A 15656-nucleotide genomic window follows, 5' to 3' on the forward strand; every position below is an offset into this window, starting at 1 on the left:
AATACAATGGAATATGCCTCAGCCATAAGAAGAGATGAAATACTGCCATTTGCAACAACATGGGTGGACCTCGAGATAATCATGCTAGGAGAAATAAGCCAAATAGAAAAGGTTGAAAACCACATGATATCACTTATATGTGGGATATAAATCTAAAAGCAACAGATGAACAGAACAAACAAACAGACTCGTGGACATGGACAATGGACTAGTGGCTACCCGAGGGTAGGGGGCGGAGGAAAAGGGGAGAGGTAGATAGGGTAAAGGGGATCAAATAAAGGGGGTAGGGAGAGGGTGAAGTGGGTAAAGGGGATCAAATATATGGTAGCTGAAGGAAACGACTTTGGGTGGTAATCACACAATAGAATATACAGATGTCAAATGATAATGTACACCTGAAAATTATATAATTGTATTAACCAATGTTACCCCAATAAACTTAATTTTTAAAAAGTTAAAAACACATTCTGATGCCAGTCATTAAAATTCTAGAGACAAACCTTTGTCGTACCATAGCTGTATCATAGATAGAAATTTAATATTGAATTGAACTTTTACAGAGGTTTACCTTCAATAAATTCATTACATTGTAAGAAAAAAAAACGTGAATGTAATTGGAGTCATTTCCCCCTCTCAAACACCTCGCTGCTGCTGGATTGAGATGCCGCTTCTCTTCTTGTTTTGTGTGGCAAGTTTCTTTCAGCAGATCCTCTAGATATTTGTCCCCAGTCACCGGGGGCAGCCTGGGTGTTCTCGAAGAAGCTAGTTCTCATTGATTTCTACTTGAGGAAGAAGGCTGAGGCAAGCCCTTTCCTCAGTTTTAAGGTTGAGTTTCAGGTACATGTTGTGTATTTCTCTTCTCTTAGCTCCGTGTGGACTTTGAGTGTTAGCTTCATTCAACTCCATTTTCACCTCTTTTTTTTTTAGATTATTTGGAGTTCCTGAGCACTTGAGTGTCTGCCTCAGACTGTAGTTTCTATGTGCTCATTGAACTTGCTCCATTTCATCATTCTTTGCCCCACTTTGCCCAGGTCCTGCTGACCACTCAGTTCCTCCAGACCACATTGACCACCAGCCTCACTTAACAGCAGATAGAAACCACACATCAAGCCTTCATCTTAGGAGTGAGAAATGTGTCCTACAAGGAGACACAACTTGCTGTAGTTCTCCAATCTTTAGGGCTTAGGCTCTTTGTGTCATCTAAAATGTAGCAGTAGTTAGGGTCCAATGCAGGTCATGGCACTGCCCACCTGTTACCTTGCACTGCCATATGAGTGCTTTAGAGGTGGTTCTAACATAGTGAATTTGTTTAAAATCAGTGTCTACTACTCTTTTTCTTAGGCCTGCCTTTCTGAATGCTACTTCATATGTCTTTGTATCGTAGCTATTTTGACATGGGCTTTTCCAGTCTTTCTATTGTCTGTGCCTGCAAGCAAGCCATAGCCAGGCTTTCTATAGATTGTTTCCGAACAAGACCTGGCTCTACGAGTGTGGCATGAAATCGAGTACCCTACTCTTAGCACCCTACTTAATAGTTAGGCTCCATACTCTCCTAACCTTTAGGGAAAGGAATCAGACATTGTAGCTGCTCCGTTTCTGCCAAGGTCTGAACTAAGGTACTTAAGGCTTACTTGGCCTTAGAGCTGTCTCAATAGTATCATGCCACTCTGAAACCCCATTCCATGTGTATAAACTGATGATTTAGACTTGTTACTCCATTTTGCCTTGGCCTTTGTGCCCTAGAGAAAAGAGGTGAAGGCTTGGAGTCTTTGGTTTCTTCCAGTGTTGCTTGCTTCTCCTTTCCCTTAGATTAGGGACACTTTTGCTCAAATGGGGTTACAGAGTGTGAGATGCCATTTACATCGTTTTTCATTTCAAGCTTCAGCATTACAGGGTACTTTCAAGGTCCTTTCTGGAGAGAAACCTTAGGCTGAGCAGCATCTGTACACTGCTTTGACTTTTTGTCCCAATGAGTTCATTTTCATTGTTATTAAACCACCACCTTGATTAATTAAGGATGCATGACCAATTAATTAATTTAGGTGCCCTGAAACTTCTTCCCACATGCCTCAAAGTCCACCAGGAAGGTTTAGATTGATCTTGTGTGGACTCTTCACTCCCCCACCATATTGAAATACCTGGGCTAATCATGTATGGCTTGAAAGTCTTTTGATGCTCAACTGTAGTACCGTCTGGTTACTGTGCATCAGACATGTACATTCTGTCTCAGGGAGGTGGTGGGGGAGATGCCAGATGTGCCCCTAGTATGTCCTCTTCCCCTACTTACAGAACGGTCATGGCTTCCCTAAAACTGCATTGGTTCCCCAGCTGCCTACAAAGTTGTAAGATTCCCAAGCAGTGTTTGGAAAGTACAGAACTGAAATTCGTCCTCATTCATCATGCACTTATCATATTAATCCCATTTTGGCACCCAGATTCCCTTTTATTGTTTCTTTTCTTTTGGATTCTGTGCTTGGGCTGGAAGATGAGGGGGCGGGAGGAGTGTTTGTTACTGCCTCGAATAAGGCTGGTCTTTTATTCATTGTCATTGACAAGCGTCCTCCTTAAATGTCCTCTTCTTCATCACAGTAAGTTTTCAGAAACTCTTGAGGGTCAGACTGTGTCCCAGAATATGACAAAGAACCTAGTAAGATTCATGATGCCACTTCTGGGAACATTGTCTCTGAAAAAAACTGTTAGCAGTTATGCATTTGGTCAGGAAGACATGGAGTTCCTTGCATCATAGATTCCTCTGCAGTCCTCAGTTGCCTGTCAGCTAGATGCCTACCAGAGCTGTACCCATGGATAGGAAGGGGAGAAAGGAGAGAGCATAAAGAAACTGCGGGAAGGAAGTTTGAGACTGGGATTCCTGGCTTTTCAAGTTGGAAAACAAAACAAAACAAAACAAACAAACAAACAAAAAACCTTGAAAGCCATGGATTGCAAAGATTAGAACAAGAATCAAGATCGGGTGAAACAACAAGAATCTATCATATACCTGCCGTGTCCTTCAAGCTGAAGTGGGCCAGAGTGCAAAAGCGTTGTGTAGGAGCATCATTCATTGCTTTCCGACATTTATGATCTGGAGCCTCCAGCGTTACTACCTCCCTCTCTGACTTCTCTGTCTTACTTGTTGGTTCTTCTTCCATGCATCCTTAAAAACGCAAGCATTTCCTACTGTTACATTCTTTATTCTCTTTGTTTATTCCTTGTTTATACTTGCCCTGATTGCCCTCACCTCTTCCCAAGGTTTCAGCCATCACCTCTGGTGATGTCTTCAGCCCTGACTACTCTCCAGGGCCCCAGATTTCCAGGTGCCTCCCAAACACCCTCATATGGATGCCCCGAAGGTACCTCAAATTTAGCATGTTCAAAATCAAACTTGCACTGACACATCGCTACAGCATGGGCGACCTTTAAAAACATGATGTTAAGTGACAGAAGTCAGTCACAAAAGACCACATATTGTATGATTCCATTGATATCAAATGTTCAGAATAAACTAAGATGTAGAGGTAGAAAATAGGTTAGTAGTTGCCAGGGACTGAGGGGTTTGGGGAAAATGGGTTTGTGTGACTACTAACGGGTATGGAGTTTTTTTGTGGGGGAGGTAAAAAAAAATATTCTAAAACTGATTATGGTGACTGGTGGTTGCACAACTCTGAATATATTAAAAAGCCGTTGAATTGTACACTTTAAATGGGTGAACGGTGTGGTGTATGAATTACATATCAGTAATGTTATTGAAAATAAAGTCAAAAAATCAAACTTGCTCTCCTTCCCAGGCCACTAGTTTCTCCTCATGGTTCGTAGCTCCTGCAGCTAGCCAGCCAAACCAGAAACTTGTCCTATTAATCCTCCTCCTTCTCCTTTCAACTTCGACCGTTCCAAGTCTTACATCTATCACTCATTCATTACTTCATTCAATTCATTCATTTTAATGGCTGCTTCTTATTGCACATAGTGGATGTATTATTTATTTCAGTGCTTTTCAGACTTTTTTTGCTTACATACCCTAAAATTTTGAAAAGTTATTAACCTTGTTATATACTTTTAGGTTGGTATCTAGTATTTTTTTATCATAAATTTAAGTTGCTATGAAGGATATAATTTCTGGCATGTTGTAAATACTGAGAGTCTTAAAACCGTTACATTATTCTTTTAAATTTCTTCAGCGGAGCCTACACACCAAAAGAATTCGATAACTAACATTATCCATTTTTTAAAAATTTACAAAGAAGCACTTTTAACAGTGAGAAATTTTACATCATTCCCCTTTTTGCTTCGAATTTTGAATTCATTTCATTTCCCCCATAGACTTTCTTTGAAAGTCTTTTATTGATCACCAAATCAAATTTGACACATAATGTTAATAGATTTCTGTGACTATTAGGTGTTAAGTATTTCCTCTAGGTTTGAGTTAACATTATAGTTGATGAAAACATCAAATACATTACAGGTTTTATTCCGTATCGGTTAGACGAAAGAAGTTTTATTAGAAATAAAACTTTATTTCTAATAAAACTTCTTTCATTTCTCTTTGCAATTAGTTCATGTATTCGGAGATAAATATTACTTATTGCTAGTAGTATAATATAGTGTTCACAAGTATCCATTCTAATTCTGTTTTTTTCTTTTTATAGATGTAAGTCCTGAGAAACCTTGTTTATATGATTATATAGATGGAAATGAAAGCACTTTTAATATAGCCATGTCACTCAGTTCTTTGGACTCACTATGAATTATAGGCCAGAAAAATCATTTAATGATCTATCATCAAAAAGTATTTTGAGTGTTCTTTCACTGACAGCTTGATTTTGTCCTCTTTCTATTATTAAAAACAAGGAATCGGAAACCATCGGACCTAGTATGGTATTTATCACTAGCTGCTAGGGTGGGTTCATTTTCTTCACATTATACCACCAGTAGTTCCAGTTACCCCTCTTTTAGGGGTCCCCAGGTAATGCAAAGTAGTAAAATTCGGGACGAGAAGGTGTATCTTTCTCATATAAAGTGGGAGGTGGGGAACCAGCCTTAATCAGTTGTGCAAGCAGGTTAATTTTGGAAAGCAAGCGTTGGGAATTTGAAGATCTGGACATTAATTCCCTCCAAACTACCCACACCCACATACTCCTTGGGAAGTCGTCATTTACCCCTACGGGTATGTTTGATGATTTTTGCCTTACTTAACCAAGCCTCTGTTGATGACTTCAGGATAGCTTGTAGGTTTTCATTATTTTCAGTAATATCACTGAGCACATGGACACTCTGGTACCTTGCCATAGTGCCCCTTTTACTCATTTCTGTTCTCACCAGAGGTACATGAAAGGGCCTGTTTACCTACACCCTAACCAGCACTCCACATTATCAGTCTTTATCAAGCTAATAGCAGAAAATAGTTCTCATTTGCCTTTCTTTGATTATTAATCATGTGAGTAAATATTTTATGTGTCTATCGGCCATTTCTATTTCTTCCCTCAATTTCCTTATTTCTGTGCTTTGCCAGTGTTTCTGTTGAAGGATGGTACTTTTTCTTATTGACTTGTAAGAGCTCCAGATTTACTGAGGGTATTATTAACCTGTCGTACATTTTGCTGGCATTCATTTTATGTTTGTCAGCTGTTTATAGTGGCTTTTACGTTATTGAACTTGTAAACGTTCCTGAATCAGTCAAAGTTTGTCTATACAGCTTCCAGATTTTATATCATGCTTACGCTTATAAAAATTCCTTATGGTTATTTTTATAATCATAAAGGTTAAATCTATGGTTATAAATTTTTAACATAAATATTTATTCCATTTAGAATTTGTTTGTATGATCCAGTGTGAGGTCAGGATCTAATTTTTTCCCCAATGGACAGTCAGTTTTTCTAACACTGTTCATTGAATAATTTGTCCTTTTTCCACTAATTGAAAATGCCACCTTTACTGTATGCTGCATTTTTATGTATTCCTTGTCTGTCTTTGAACTCTTTGGAGCCTCTAACTTGTTTCCCTGCCTCCCGAGATTTGTTTATTCCATCCCTTCACTACTAGGACAGTTACTGTCCCGAAACACAGATTGAATCATATCAATCTTGTGCCAACACTTTCCAGGGATTCTGTTGCCTATGAAAAAAGAGATTAGACTTATTAGCCACGTCCATCCCTAAGCTACTTTTATAACTACATTTCTCCATGGGCCCTCTGCCTTTTGGAGCATAACAGATGTTTTCATGTATTTGTATCTTTGTTCCTGCTGTTCTCTTGGCTAGAAATAGCCTCTTTAAAACCATGCTTTCCTTTTAAGACCCGCTGTAAAGCCTTACCAAAGCTCCCTCTTTAGCTCTTGGTTTTTTTGTTCTCTAACTGTTTCTGTTTACCTTCCTATTTCCCCAAATAGATGGTCGACTCCTTGAGGATAGAGGTACCTCATTAGTTTTCATATATTCCCCTATTGCCTTTCATATAGTCCATCTTTAGAAAATTCTTGTTGAATGAATCGAATCTAATATGTGTGTGTGTGTGTGTGTGTTACACACATACACTCACTCACACACACACACATCAGTAGCTCTAAAAAGTTAATGAACAGCAGCCGTGGTGTCAGCGGTCCCCAACAGCAAGCCCAGGTTCAGTGATTCGCTAGGAGGACTCAGGACTCAGCCTATAGTGACGCTCATGGCTATGATGTGTTACTGTGGAAGGATGCACAGCATAATCAGAAAAAGGGCATTGGCACCTGGGGAAAGTCCGGAGGACGCTAGGTGCAAGTTTCCAAGAGTCCTGTCCCTGTAGAGCCACACAGGACTTCCTCCAGCACTGAGCTGTGACAACACATGTGAAATGTTGCCAACCAGGGAAGCTCATTTGATGAAAAGATAAAATACCAGTGCCTAGGGTTTTTATTGGGGACCGGTCTCATAGGCAGTCCCTGCCAGGCACATACCCACTTTCCAGACCCTCAGAAAGAAAGCATAGACTGTATTGTCTGCACAGTTTAGACACTCATCAGGGATGTGAACCCTCCCGAAATCTAAATTCCCAGATGCCAGCCAAGGGCCAACCTTGTAAGTAGGCCTTTCAAAGGATAGCAGTCAGGTATGCTATATTAACTCTTTCGTACAACCATATTTTTGAACAGCTTAATTTCACAGATAGTACATGCCTAAAGGGGAGAGAGAGATCAATATGTTAGGAATGGTCAGGGAATATATGCTAAGTTCCTTGAGCTCTACTTTATTCACAGAGGAGATAGGTTGTGAGCCGAGTCATGGAGTATACAAGACATAGAAGGGGCTACAGCTAAAGATGTGTTTGGCAGTAGATGTAGAGTTGGATAGAGATAGGGCTATACAAATTATATAGGCCCTCAGAAACTGGTCAGAATATTGAGAATGCGATGTGGTAATAGGACAGCTTCCTTGACTGAGAGGGAGAAAGTGGTCCTTGAGGATAACCACTTGGTGAGCAGTGGGTAGTCAGACTAACAAGGGGACATTTGCAATGGAACAAATATTAAGTTATAAAAACCTGGATGAGGGTGGTGCTTGTATATCTAGTTCAGCATTCTGCTTAATTAGGTTTTCAAATAATTGGAAGAACGGAGGGGTCAATTCAAGAGATGGTGTAGAAGCAGTTATGTCAAGGGTGAATATTATTCGGAATAATTGTACATTTTTATAAACAAGGTATTTCAGTTGAAAATTCAAGAATTATTGTAGTTAGAATTTCCTTTTAAAGTTGTTAGTAGGCAACAGATATTTTAAAGTCAATGTATATGATTTTTTATGTTATATAATGAGTAAAGAGATAGGATACAGTGGTCTACCTCTGTTTAAAGGAATGATGTTGATACAATATATATGCATGTATTTTGAACATTTCGTTAACCAAATTAGAAAGAAGAATAAGAATTTTCTATCAGTACTGTTTTTGTTTGGAATTCACTGTTTCCATACTAATATAAATGCCAAAAAAATAAATCAACTTTTACATTTCTTTCAGTTTTAATAATGTAAGAACCTAGTAAAAGGTAAGGACATATGTGTAATGTACCAGAAAAACACGTCATTCTACCATTTTTGCTCTTTCAGTAGTTGCATGGTCTTATGTCCAGTTCGTGGTTGGTAATTTAATATTTTGCATAGCATCACACTAGAGAATCCACATTTATTACCTTTTAATTATAGCCTTACTGTTCTTGTGAATTTCTTTTTCTATGTTTTTTGAAGCCTTACATCTTTTTATGTTGTTGGTAACCATCCAAAAGCAAGAAAGCTCCCCCCACCCATAGCTTTCTTTGCTGTTATCAGCCAAGCTAGAAGAGTCCATATAGTTTTAGAATTAGATACTATATGATGATAAAGATAAAATGCCACTTTGAAGTTGTATGTGTGTCACGTCAGGCTCGGTACTTGAGGGACTAAAGCTTAAGAGCCTTGAATTTTTTTTGGGGGGGGGGGCGGCCGGAGATGTCCCAATGAAACTCACACAATAACAGAATGCAATTTTCATCACTAATACCAGTGTATCAAGTGCCATATATTTTCTTTGTCCTACTGATATCGTTTGATATCCATTTTGATGTGTGGTGTTGTTACTTTTGTCTTTGGGATTACACATACCTTTGTTGGGGATCTTGGATGCAAGTAGTATATATAAATTAAAATACTTTGAAAGGTAATGTGAACAAAACTCTAGCTCAGATGTTATGCCTGATGTTTCTCTTGAAGTCCATATTTCTTTTGTTTTCTTTCAATAGGGATATGCAAACATTGCCACAGCAATCTAATCAGGGATTGTTGCAAATGGAAACGACACTACAGGACGATATTTGGGAGCATCTCTTTTTGTCAGAAGTTAGAATTGGCACTAAAGCACTAAGTGTAACTTTCTTGATAAAATAACTTTATTTTTCTGTAGTGGAATGCTGCAACTTTTTTACACTTAATTGCTTTTAAATTACAGTATTCAATTGAAATGTTGTATTAACTACAATTTCTTTTGCAAAAGGTTTCAAAAGGGCATTATTCGTTGAATTTTTCTCTGAGCATGGTTTCATAGGGAACTTAAACTGAGTTATATCCAAACATTTCTATGTTGAAAATTTTGCTGATGTAATAAAAACAAAATATCTGAATTGTATACTGTCTGTACATGAAAGAACTTTAAATAGTGGCCTTACAGTAGCAAATTTTATATCAGATTTTTCTTTTTCTGATGACATTTTGGCTTATAACTTGAAGTTTTCTTAAGTTTCTGAAGATTAAGGCCTATATAATTCATACATTTCATATTATGATATAAGAAGGTGAGAGAAAAGGTGCTTCAAATATTCCATCAGGTAGTTATGAGTGCACTGAATTTTTAGTAATTAGTTCATTCAGTTTTTTTCCATAACCGTTTGCTCTTTTCCAATTTCAAAATGTTATTGTGGAGGATATGTGAAGATTTCGTAATCCATATTCCATCTTACTTTCCCTCAGGGCAAGCTTGTGCATATCATATTTTTAAAGGCTTTTTAAAAATTTGACAGTCTCATATTTGGAAATTGTACTTTATTACCACAGCATTACACATTTTGCAAGCACATACTATAAAGTGTTTATTTTAAGTTCAGTTGTATCGAGTACCTACTATGTATAAGATAGAATTGGTGGGATTTTAAATGATATTTTAGGCCCAGTACCTTATTTCTTTATGTTTTTGTGTTCTGCTTAATAGTACGTATACATTGCCAATTAAATTTTTTGTAAAATGTTTATTTGTAATAAAATAAAATATCGTTGCTCCTTATGCTTAAAGAAGTTACGTGCCAGTTTGTGAGAACATTATTTTAATTCATATGAGAATTACAGCCCTGCGTAGGACCAGTTGATATTTAAAACACTTCTGCACTTTCTAAACATGACTTTCTAAATCAAAGATAGAACTTTCTAAATCAAAATCTGGTAAGAACTTGATTTTTCACGACTGGATTATGAAAAATCTTACTACAAATATTTTTTACACATATTTAAAAGATAGGGCAGCCATTCCTTAGTGGGTCTGCAGTAAGGGGGCAGGGTTAGAACACTTGCATTAAAATCAGGTAACAAATTTAGCTAGATGGCCTGTCTTATGCTGTCTACCATCTCTATAGGTCAGGTTTTCCAAATATATTTAACATTCCACATACGGTAAGAAAGCAATGCATGCACACAGAAGTATGACAGTTTTATATTTTGTTAGGTACTCATAACATCTGCCTTAAATTTAAAAATAATTTATTTTGTTTATTCCCATAATCTGGGGAACAGTTATGAGCCTCAAATATTTAACCATTTAGTTAACACATTTATTGCACAGATTCTGTGCTAAAATTACAGCAGTGAACAAGAGGACAAGACACACAGAGCCTTTCTTTATGGTATGAACAGTCTGAAAGGGGAAACGGGCATTAAGCCATAGACATGTAATTTGGTAAACAGCATTGATTCTCTAGCTCTATTTTTTTTTATTGTAGCACTTCAGAGTGAGATGGTCAATTCAATATTAATCATTCTAGGTATATTCAGATATTCTTATGGCACTGTCTCAAAATGCAAAGCATGTTATTTGCAAAAATACCTCTTTGTAGCATGAGTGTATTCAAAAAACATTGTATGCATAAGATCTAAAGCCTAAAAAAGAAAGGCTTACTTTATAACTTAGAGTACCATGTCTTGTCTTGTTCACCATAGTATTGCCAGCTCCCAGCATCCTACTTGACACATAGTAGAAACTCATTAAATATTAGTTGAATGAATGAGTAACAAGTAGAACATGTTTATTAGGAACTAAATACCGAATTTTCATGTGGAGGTTGAACAAAAGGTTATCTATAGCAATTTTTGACTGGAATTTGAATTCACTGATGCATAAGACTTTAGAAGAGAAGATGCTTTGTTAAATCACATACCACTGCCTTCTCTTCCTCCTCTGTGTGGTAGGCCCTTCCCTGGCACTGGGAAGACAAAGATAAGATGCAGTTCCTGCTCTGAGGAACTTTATCAACTTTTGGGGAAGAGATTCGCAAAAACAAAGACTTACAACATAGAGCGTAAGTACTATACTGGATATATATACAAAAGGTGCAGAGAAACGTTGGTATTTCTCGTTGAGCGCCCCCTCCCATGTCACATTTCTTATTGGTTTCACAAACCTCCAAAGTCACCGCTGTGTTGGTTTTGCTGGTTTTAAAATTTGATGGGTTGGGAGAAACGGTAAAGTGTACATGGGATCTGTCTTTATTAGTTCTTATAGCTTCATGTAAATCTATAATTAGATCAATATAAAATTCAATTTAAAAAAATCCATAATCCTATCACAGAGAAAACTATAAATATTTTAGAGAATACTTTTTTTATTGGAGAAAAATATCATTTTTATGTTGCAATAACTTATGTAGATGCATAATACGGACCATGTTTTATCCAATCCTACATTTTTGAGTAGTTAAAAAAAAAAAAAAGATGGGAGATGCTTCCAAGCACAAGCAGGAAAAGTAAAGCTGGATCAGAAACTCTCCCATTATCTAGCCAACTCAATAACCGGCAGCCACAAATCTCCCAGCAGCAACCAGACAAAGAAGGTGTGGGAAGAAGATGCTAATGAAGCAGGTGTGGTGTGACTATAAGCCCTCCCCCACACCCCTGATGAGCACTGAGTAAATTATTGACAACATCTTGGTGATGTGGGCCCCAATATGAGCACAGGGACTGATGGGGGATGATCAGGCCACGTGGAGGAAAGTGAAGGAAAACCCTTGGGGAGATGAATTCTTTGCTACCATCTCATGACAGCAAAGAGGAAGAATTCCCAGGACGAGGCACTTCCCAGGTCTCAGTGCCACCTGTGGAAGCCAAAGCCCAATGAATATGATAGACCTTTGACTCAGTTCAGTGAACCCCTGTTCTGAACATTTAATGGGAACCCAGAAGAGAGGGGACCAGGTTTTCCAACAAAGTTCCGATAAAGGGAATGGTTATGAGCTCTGAGCCCATTAAAATAACAGAACTAAGATTTTAAAACAGTAGAATAGGACATAATCAATCTTGACAAAGAAATTTAAATACATCGATCAGTTGGTACATGGGTGAGAGAAAGTAGAAGGAAAACTAAGTTACTGACCACCTCATCTTTCATGGCCAAGTGTCATATCGAGTTTTAATGTTTAAGATTGTATTTTATAATGCAGGAAAAAAACCCTAATGACCAACCTTAAGTTTTTCAGTATTTTCCTTGATCTTTGTGCAGTGGTTCTCAAAGGGTGGTCCTCAACCAGCAGTATTAGCATCACCTGCAAACTCGTTAGAAGTGCAGATTCTTGGTCCCACCGGAGATCTGCTGAATAAGAAGCTCTGGCGGTGGGGCCCAGCAGTCTGTTTTAATAAGCCCTCCAGGGCATTCTGATGCAAGCTCTTTTAGGAACCAATAGCCCTATGGTAAAGAAACATTATCTGAAGTACAGCTGCCCCTTCAGTTTCATTTCTAATTTTTTTCTTTAGCAGTCAAATAAAATTAACTCTAAAACTTTTTTAAATAAAAAGTGTAATGATTCCCACCATCAGTCTTATCTCTACATATGAATAGAGAGGTCTGCAAACATGCCCACCTGCTGTTAACAGTGGTGAGTTTTTAAGTGGTGGGAGTATAAGCAACTCTGTTCTTTGCTGTATCAGTGGAATTATAATGAATGTATCATTTTCATAAGATAAAGTCATTCTTTTAAAAATCTACTAAGGATATTTCATCCTATCCATTGTCTGTTACTAAAATCCATGTAAACAAGCTTTACCTCCAGGGCTGCCTACTTCACCTTAGTCCAGAGGGGTTTTGCTCCCTGCCATTACCTCCTCTCACATCATAAAATGTGGGTAACCTTATTTAAATATGTGTTGTTGACTTTTAAATAAAAATCATTAATTTATAATATTTAACATAGTTAAATATAAGTTCATTTTACTGCTTTTTTTTAAAAAAACTGACGAAGTACATAATATAATATGGAAAAGGAAGAAAAATTCATAGTCACACTGCTCATATATATTTAGTGTAAACTAACATTTTAGTAATTTTTTCGTTAGTCTTTCTGAGCCTTTTTTGGTAGTTGAGATAATATTTTCTGTATATTCAGTCTTTACAGGTAGTCACATGTTTAAAAAGTGTTTGCAATTTGTATGACATTCAAGTTTATGTATTTTAGAGGGCAAGGGATAGAATCCCATTCTCAGAAAGCTAAAATGTCTTAGGAAACCCTGAATTATCATATTAAGTTTAGAGGGCTTGTTTGTTGTCTTTGCTGTATACATCATTTAAGATATTAAAAAACTAGGTATAGTTTTACAGATAATTTTCTAAAGTAAATTATTACCTCAAATTCTAATCCCTTCTAATGATGCTTAATATTTAGTACAGAAGAAATTGACTTTAATGTTGAGAAATTCTTGCTGATGAGTTTCTGCAAGGGGTTGCAGGGAACACAATGCTGCTAACTTTATGGTCTTTTAACAACTATGGTGATGAAAACGTTACCAAGAGGTTCCTCAAAAAGCTAAACATAGAATTACCATATGACACAGCAATTCCGCTGAGCCCCTTGTGACTTTAATGCCATTAGTATTTTTGACAGCTAGAATTAAATAATTCTTAATTAAGATAAAGGTATATAGGGTTTAACTAAATGTTTCAATTGCTTTGGTTGTCATGGAGTTTATAGTCAAAGATTAAGAAATTATGTTAGATGTGTTCTGAAGGACTGTAAAGAAAGTTGAGGAGAAATGTTTAAAAGTACATTTCGTTCAAGATAATAGAAAAATATAGCTAGTTAAACACAAAACAACGCTAGCTTAAACAATGGCAACAGTCATACAATATCTAGTTTCTGCCTTTGCTTTTAAGATAATGTCGTTGACTCACAATTATGAGAGACTTTGCAGAATCTTGGTTCCTCGACCCAGCACCCCTAATTCTCACAATATAATTCTGTGTTGCATATGTGTTGTTTCTTTGTCAAGCAGAAGGAGATAACTTCAGGGTCCGGAGGAGAGTTTCTGAGTTTGTTTTACAGAAGGAAAGAATGTCTCCAAGGTAGCTACGACCAGCTGCAGGTACGCAGGAGTCTGATGTGAAAAAGCGTTATCTATGACTAAAGAAACCCAGCCTCTCAGTTCCCTGGAAGTTCCCCTCCCCTTCCTGTTCTTTAAAAGCCTTCTAGCTGGTCTACGACTTTGGAGATGGTCTTTAGACACTAGTCACAGTCTTCTCAGGCTGCCAGTTGCCTGAAAAAAAGCAACCTTTCCTCTCTACTCAACACTTGTCTCTCAGGTATTGGCTTTTGAGTGGCTGAACTCAGTGACAGATATATACTCAAAAGAACTGAAACAAAGACTCACAAACTTGTTCATAATGGCACTATTCACAATAGCGAAAAGGTGGAAACAACTCAAGTGTCCATCAAGAGACGAATGGATAAATAGAATGTGGTGTATCCATACAATGGGATCTTAGTCAGACATAAAAAGAAATGAAGTGTTGATACAGGCTACAAGGGCACAAGCCTTGAAAATGTGCTAAGTGAAATAAGCCAGTCATAAAAGGACATATATTATTCCACTTAAATGAAATAGCTAAAATAGGTTCAAAATCATTTTGTTTCTATTTTTAAAACATTTCTCTGGCTCCTATTCCTATATGTGTGAACTGTTTTACTTTTTTGACCTCTGAAAGATTTCCAATTTTTCTCTGATACCCTGAAATTTATCAACAATGGGTCTTCTATTCATTGCGCCGAACTCCTGGTGGGCTCCTTCCATCTGGAGAGTCAGGTCCTTCCATTTTCTGTTCATTAACATTTTTTTAAAACGTTGCCCCTACCCCTGACCTCTCTCCGTGCGCTCTGTACACATTTCTATTTTGTCACATAGAGTTTTCACCTGAATGCCCTACAACCATCTCAAACTCATCCTGTTTGAAACTAGACTGAACTCCAAAAGTGTTCTTCGTTCGTGATCTCAGTTAATAGCTTTCTAATTCACAGAGAGACTCAGGATACAGGCAGTCCTCTCAGATTCTGCTTTTTTCCAATTTTTTTTTTTAAAATCTGTCCTTGAATGGTCAGCCATCACTTAATCTCATCTTTATCCCATGTGCTCTTTGTAAATACCCAGTGTGGTGTGCAGGGCAGGTGGCAGGCCTTCAGACTCAGACTTATCTATTCGGACCATAAGAATAACAGTTCATGTACTAAACAATCACTGCGTCAGGCAACGTTCCAGCACTCTCCATCTTCACAGAAACCCTATGAAGTAGGTAGGAACTATCATTGTCTCCATTATACGGATGAAGAAACTGAGCACAGAAGAGGTAAATAACCTGCCCAAGATCATCAGCTAGTAAATGCCAGAGCTGGGATTCAGACCCAGGCAGAGTTTCTTTCTTAAAGTTGGGCTTGCTTATTAAGGTATGATGTATGCACAGTAAAATTCATCTTTTTAGGCATACAGTTCAGTATGACAAACCTACTGAACTACAGCCACAGTCAAAATATAGAATATATTTATTGCCCCAAAAAGTTCTTTTGTGCCTCTTTGTGAGCAATCCCCTCTACTACCCCCAAACAAGGACACATTTTATATTTCACTAATTTATTTCTT

At 37.4% G+C, this 15656-nt stretch overlaps 1 protein-coding gene across 4 annotated transcripts in view; it reads left to right on the forward strand.

Annotated features, from left to right (window-relative positions):
• Nucleotides 1–9788, forward strand: part of BCLAF3 (BCLAF1 and THRAP3 family member 3) — a 52861-nt gene extending 43073 nt beyond the window's left edge. For all 4 annotated transcript variants that reach the window (XM_006911623.3, XM_006911624.3, XM_025046599.1 and 1 more), the window contains one exon: nt 8744–9788. In XM_006911623.3, the coding sequence (XP_006911685.1) occupies nt 8744–8773 (30 nt within the window). In that variant the 3' untranslated portion in view covers nt 8774–9788. The remainder of the gene's footprint in view (nt 1–8743) is intronic.
• Nucleotides 9789–15656: the final 5868 nt, after the last annotated feature.

Source organism: Pteropus alecto, unplaced genomic scaffold (assembly GCF_000325575.1).
Source record: "Pteropus alecto unplaced genomic scaffold, ASM32557v1 scaffold23, whole genome shotgun sequence".
NCBI lineage: Eukaryota > Metazoa > Chordata > Mammalia > Chiroptera > Pteropodidae > Pteropus > Pteropus alecto.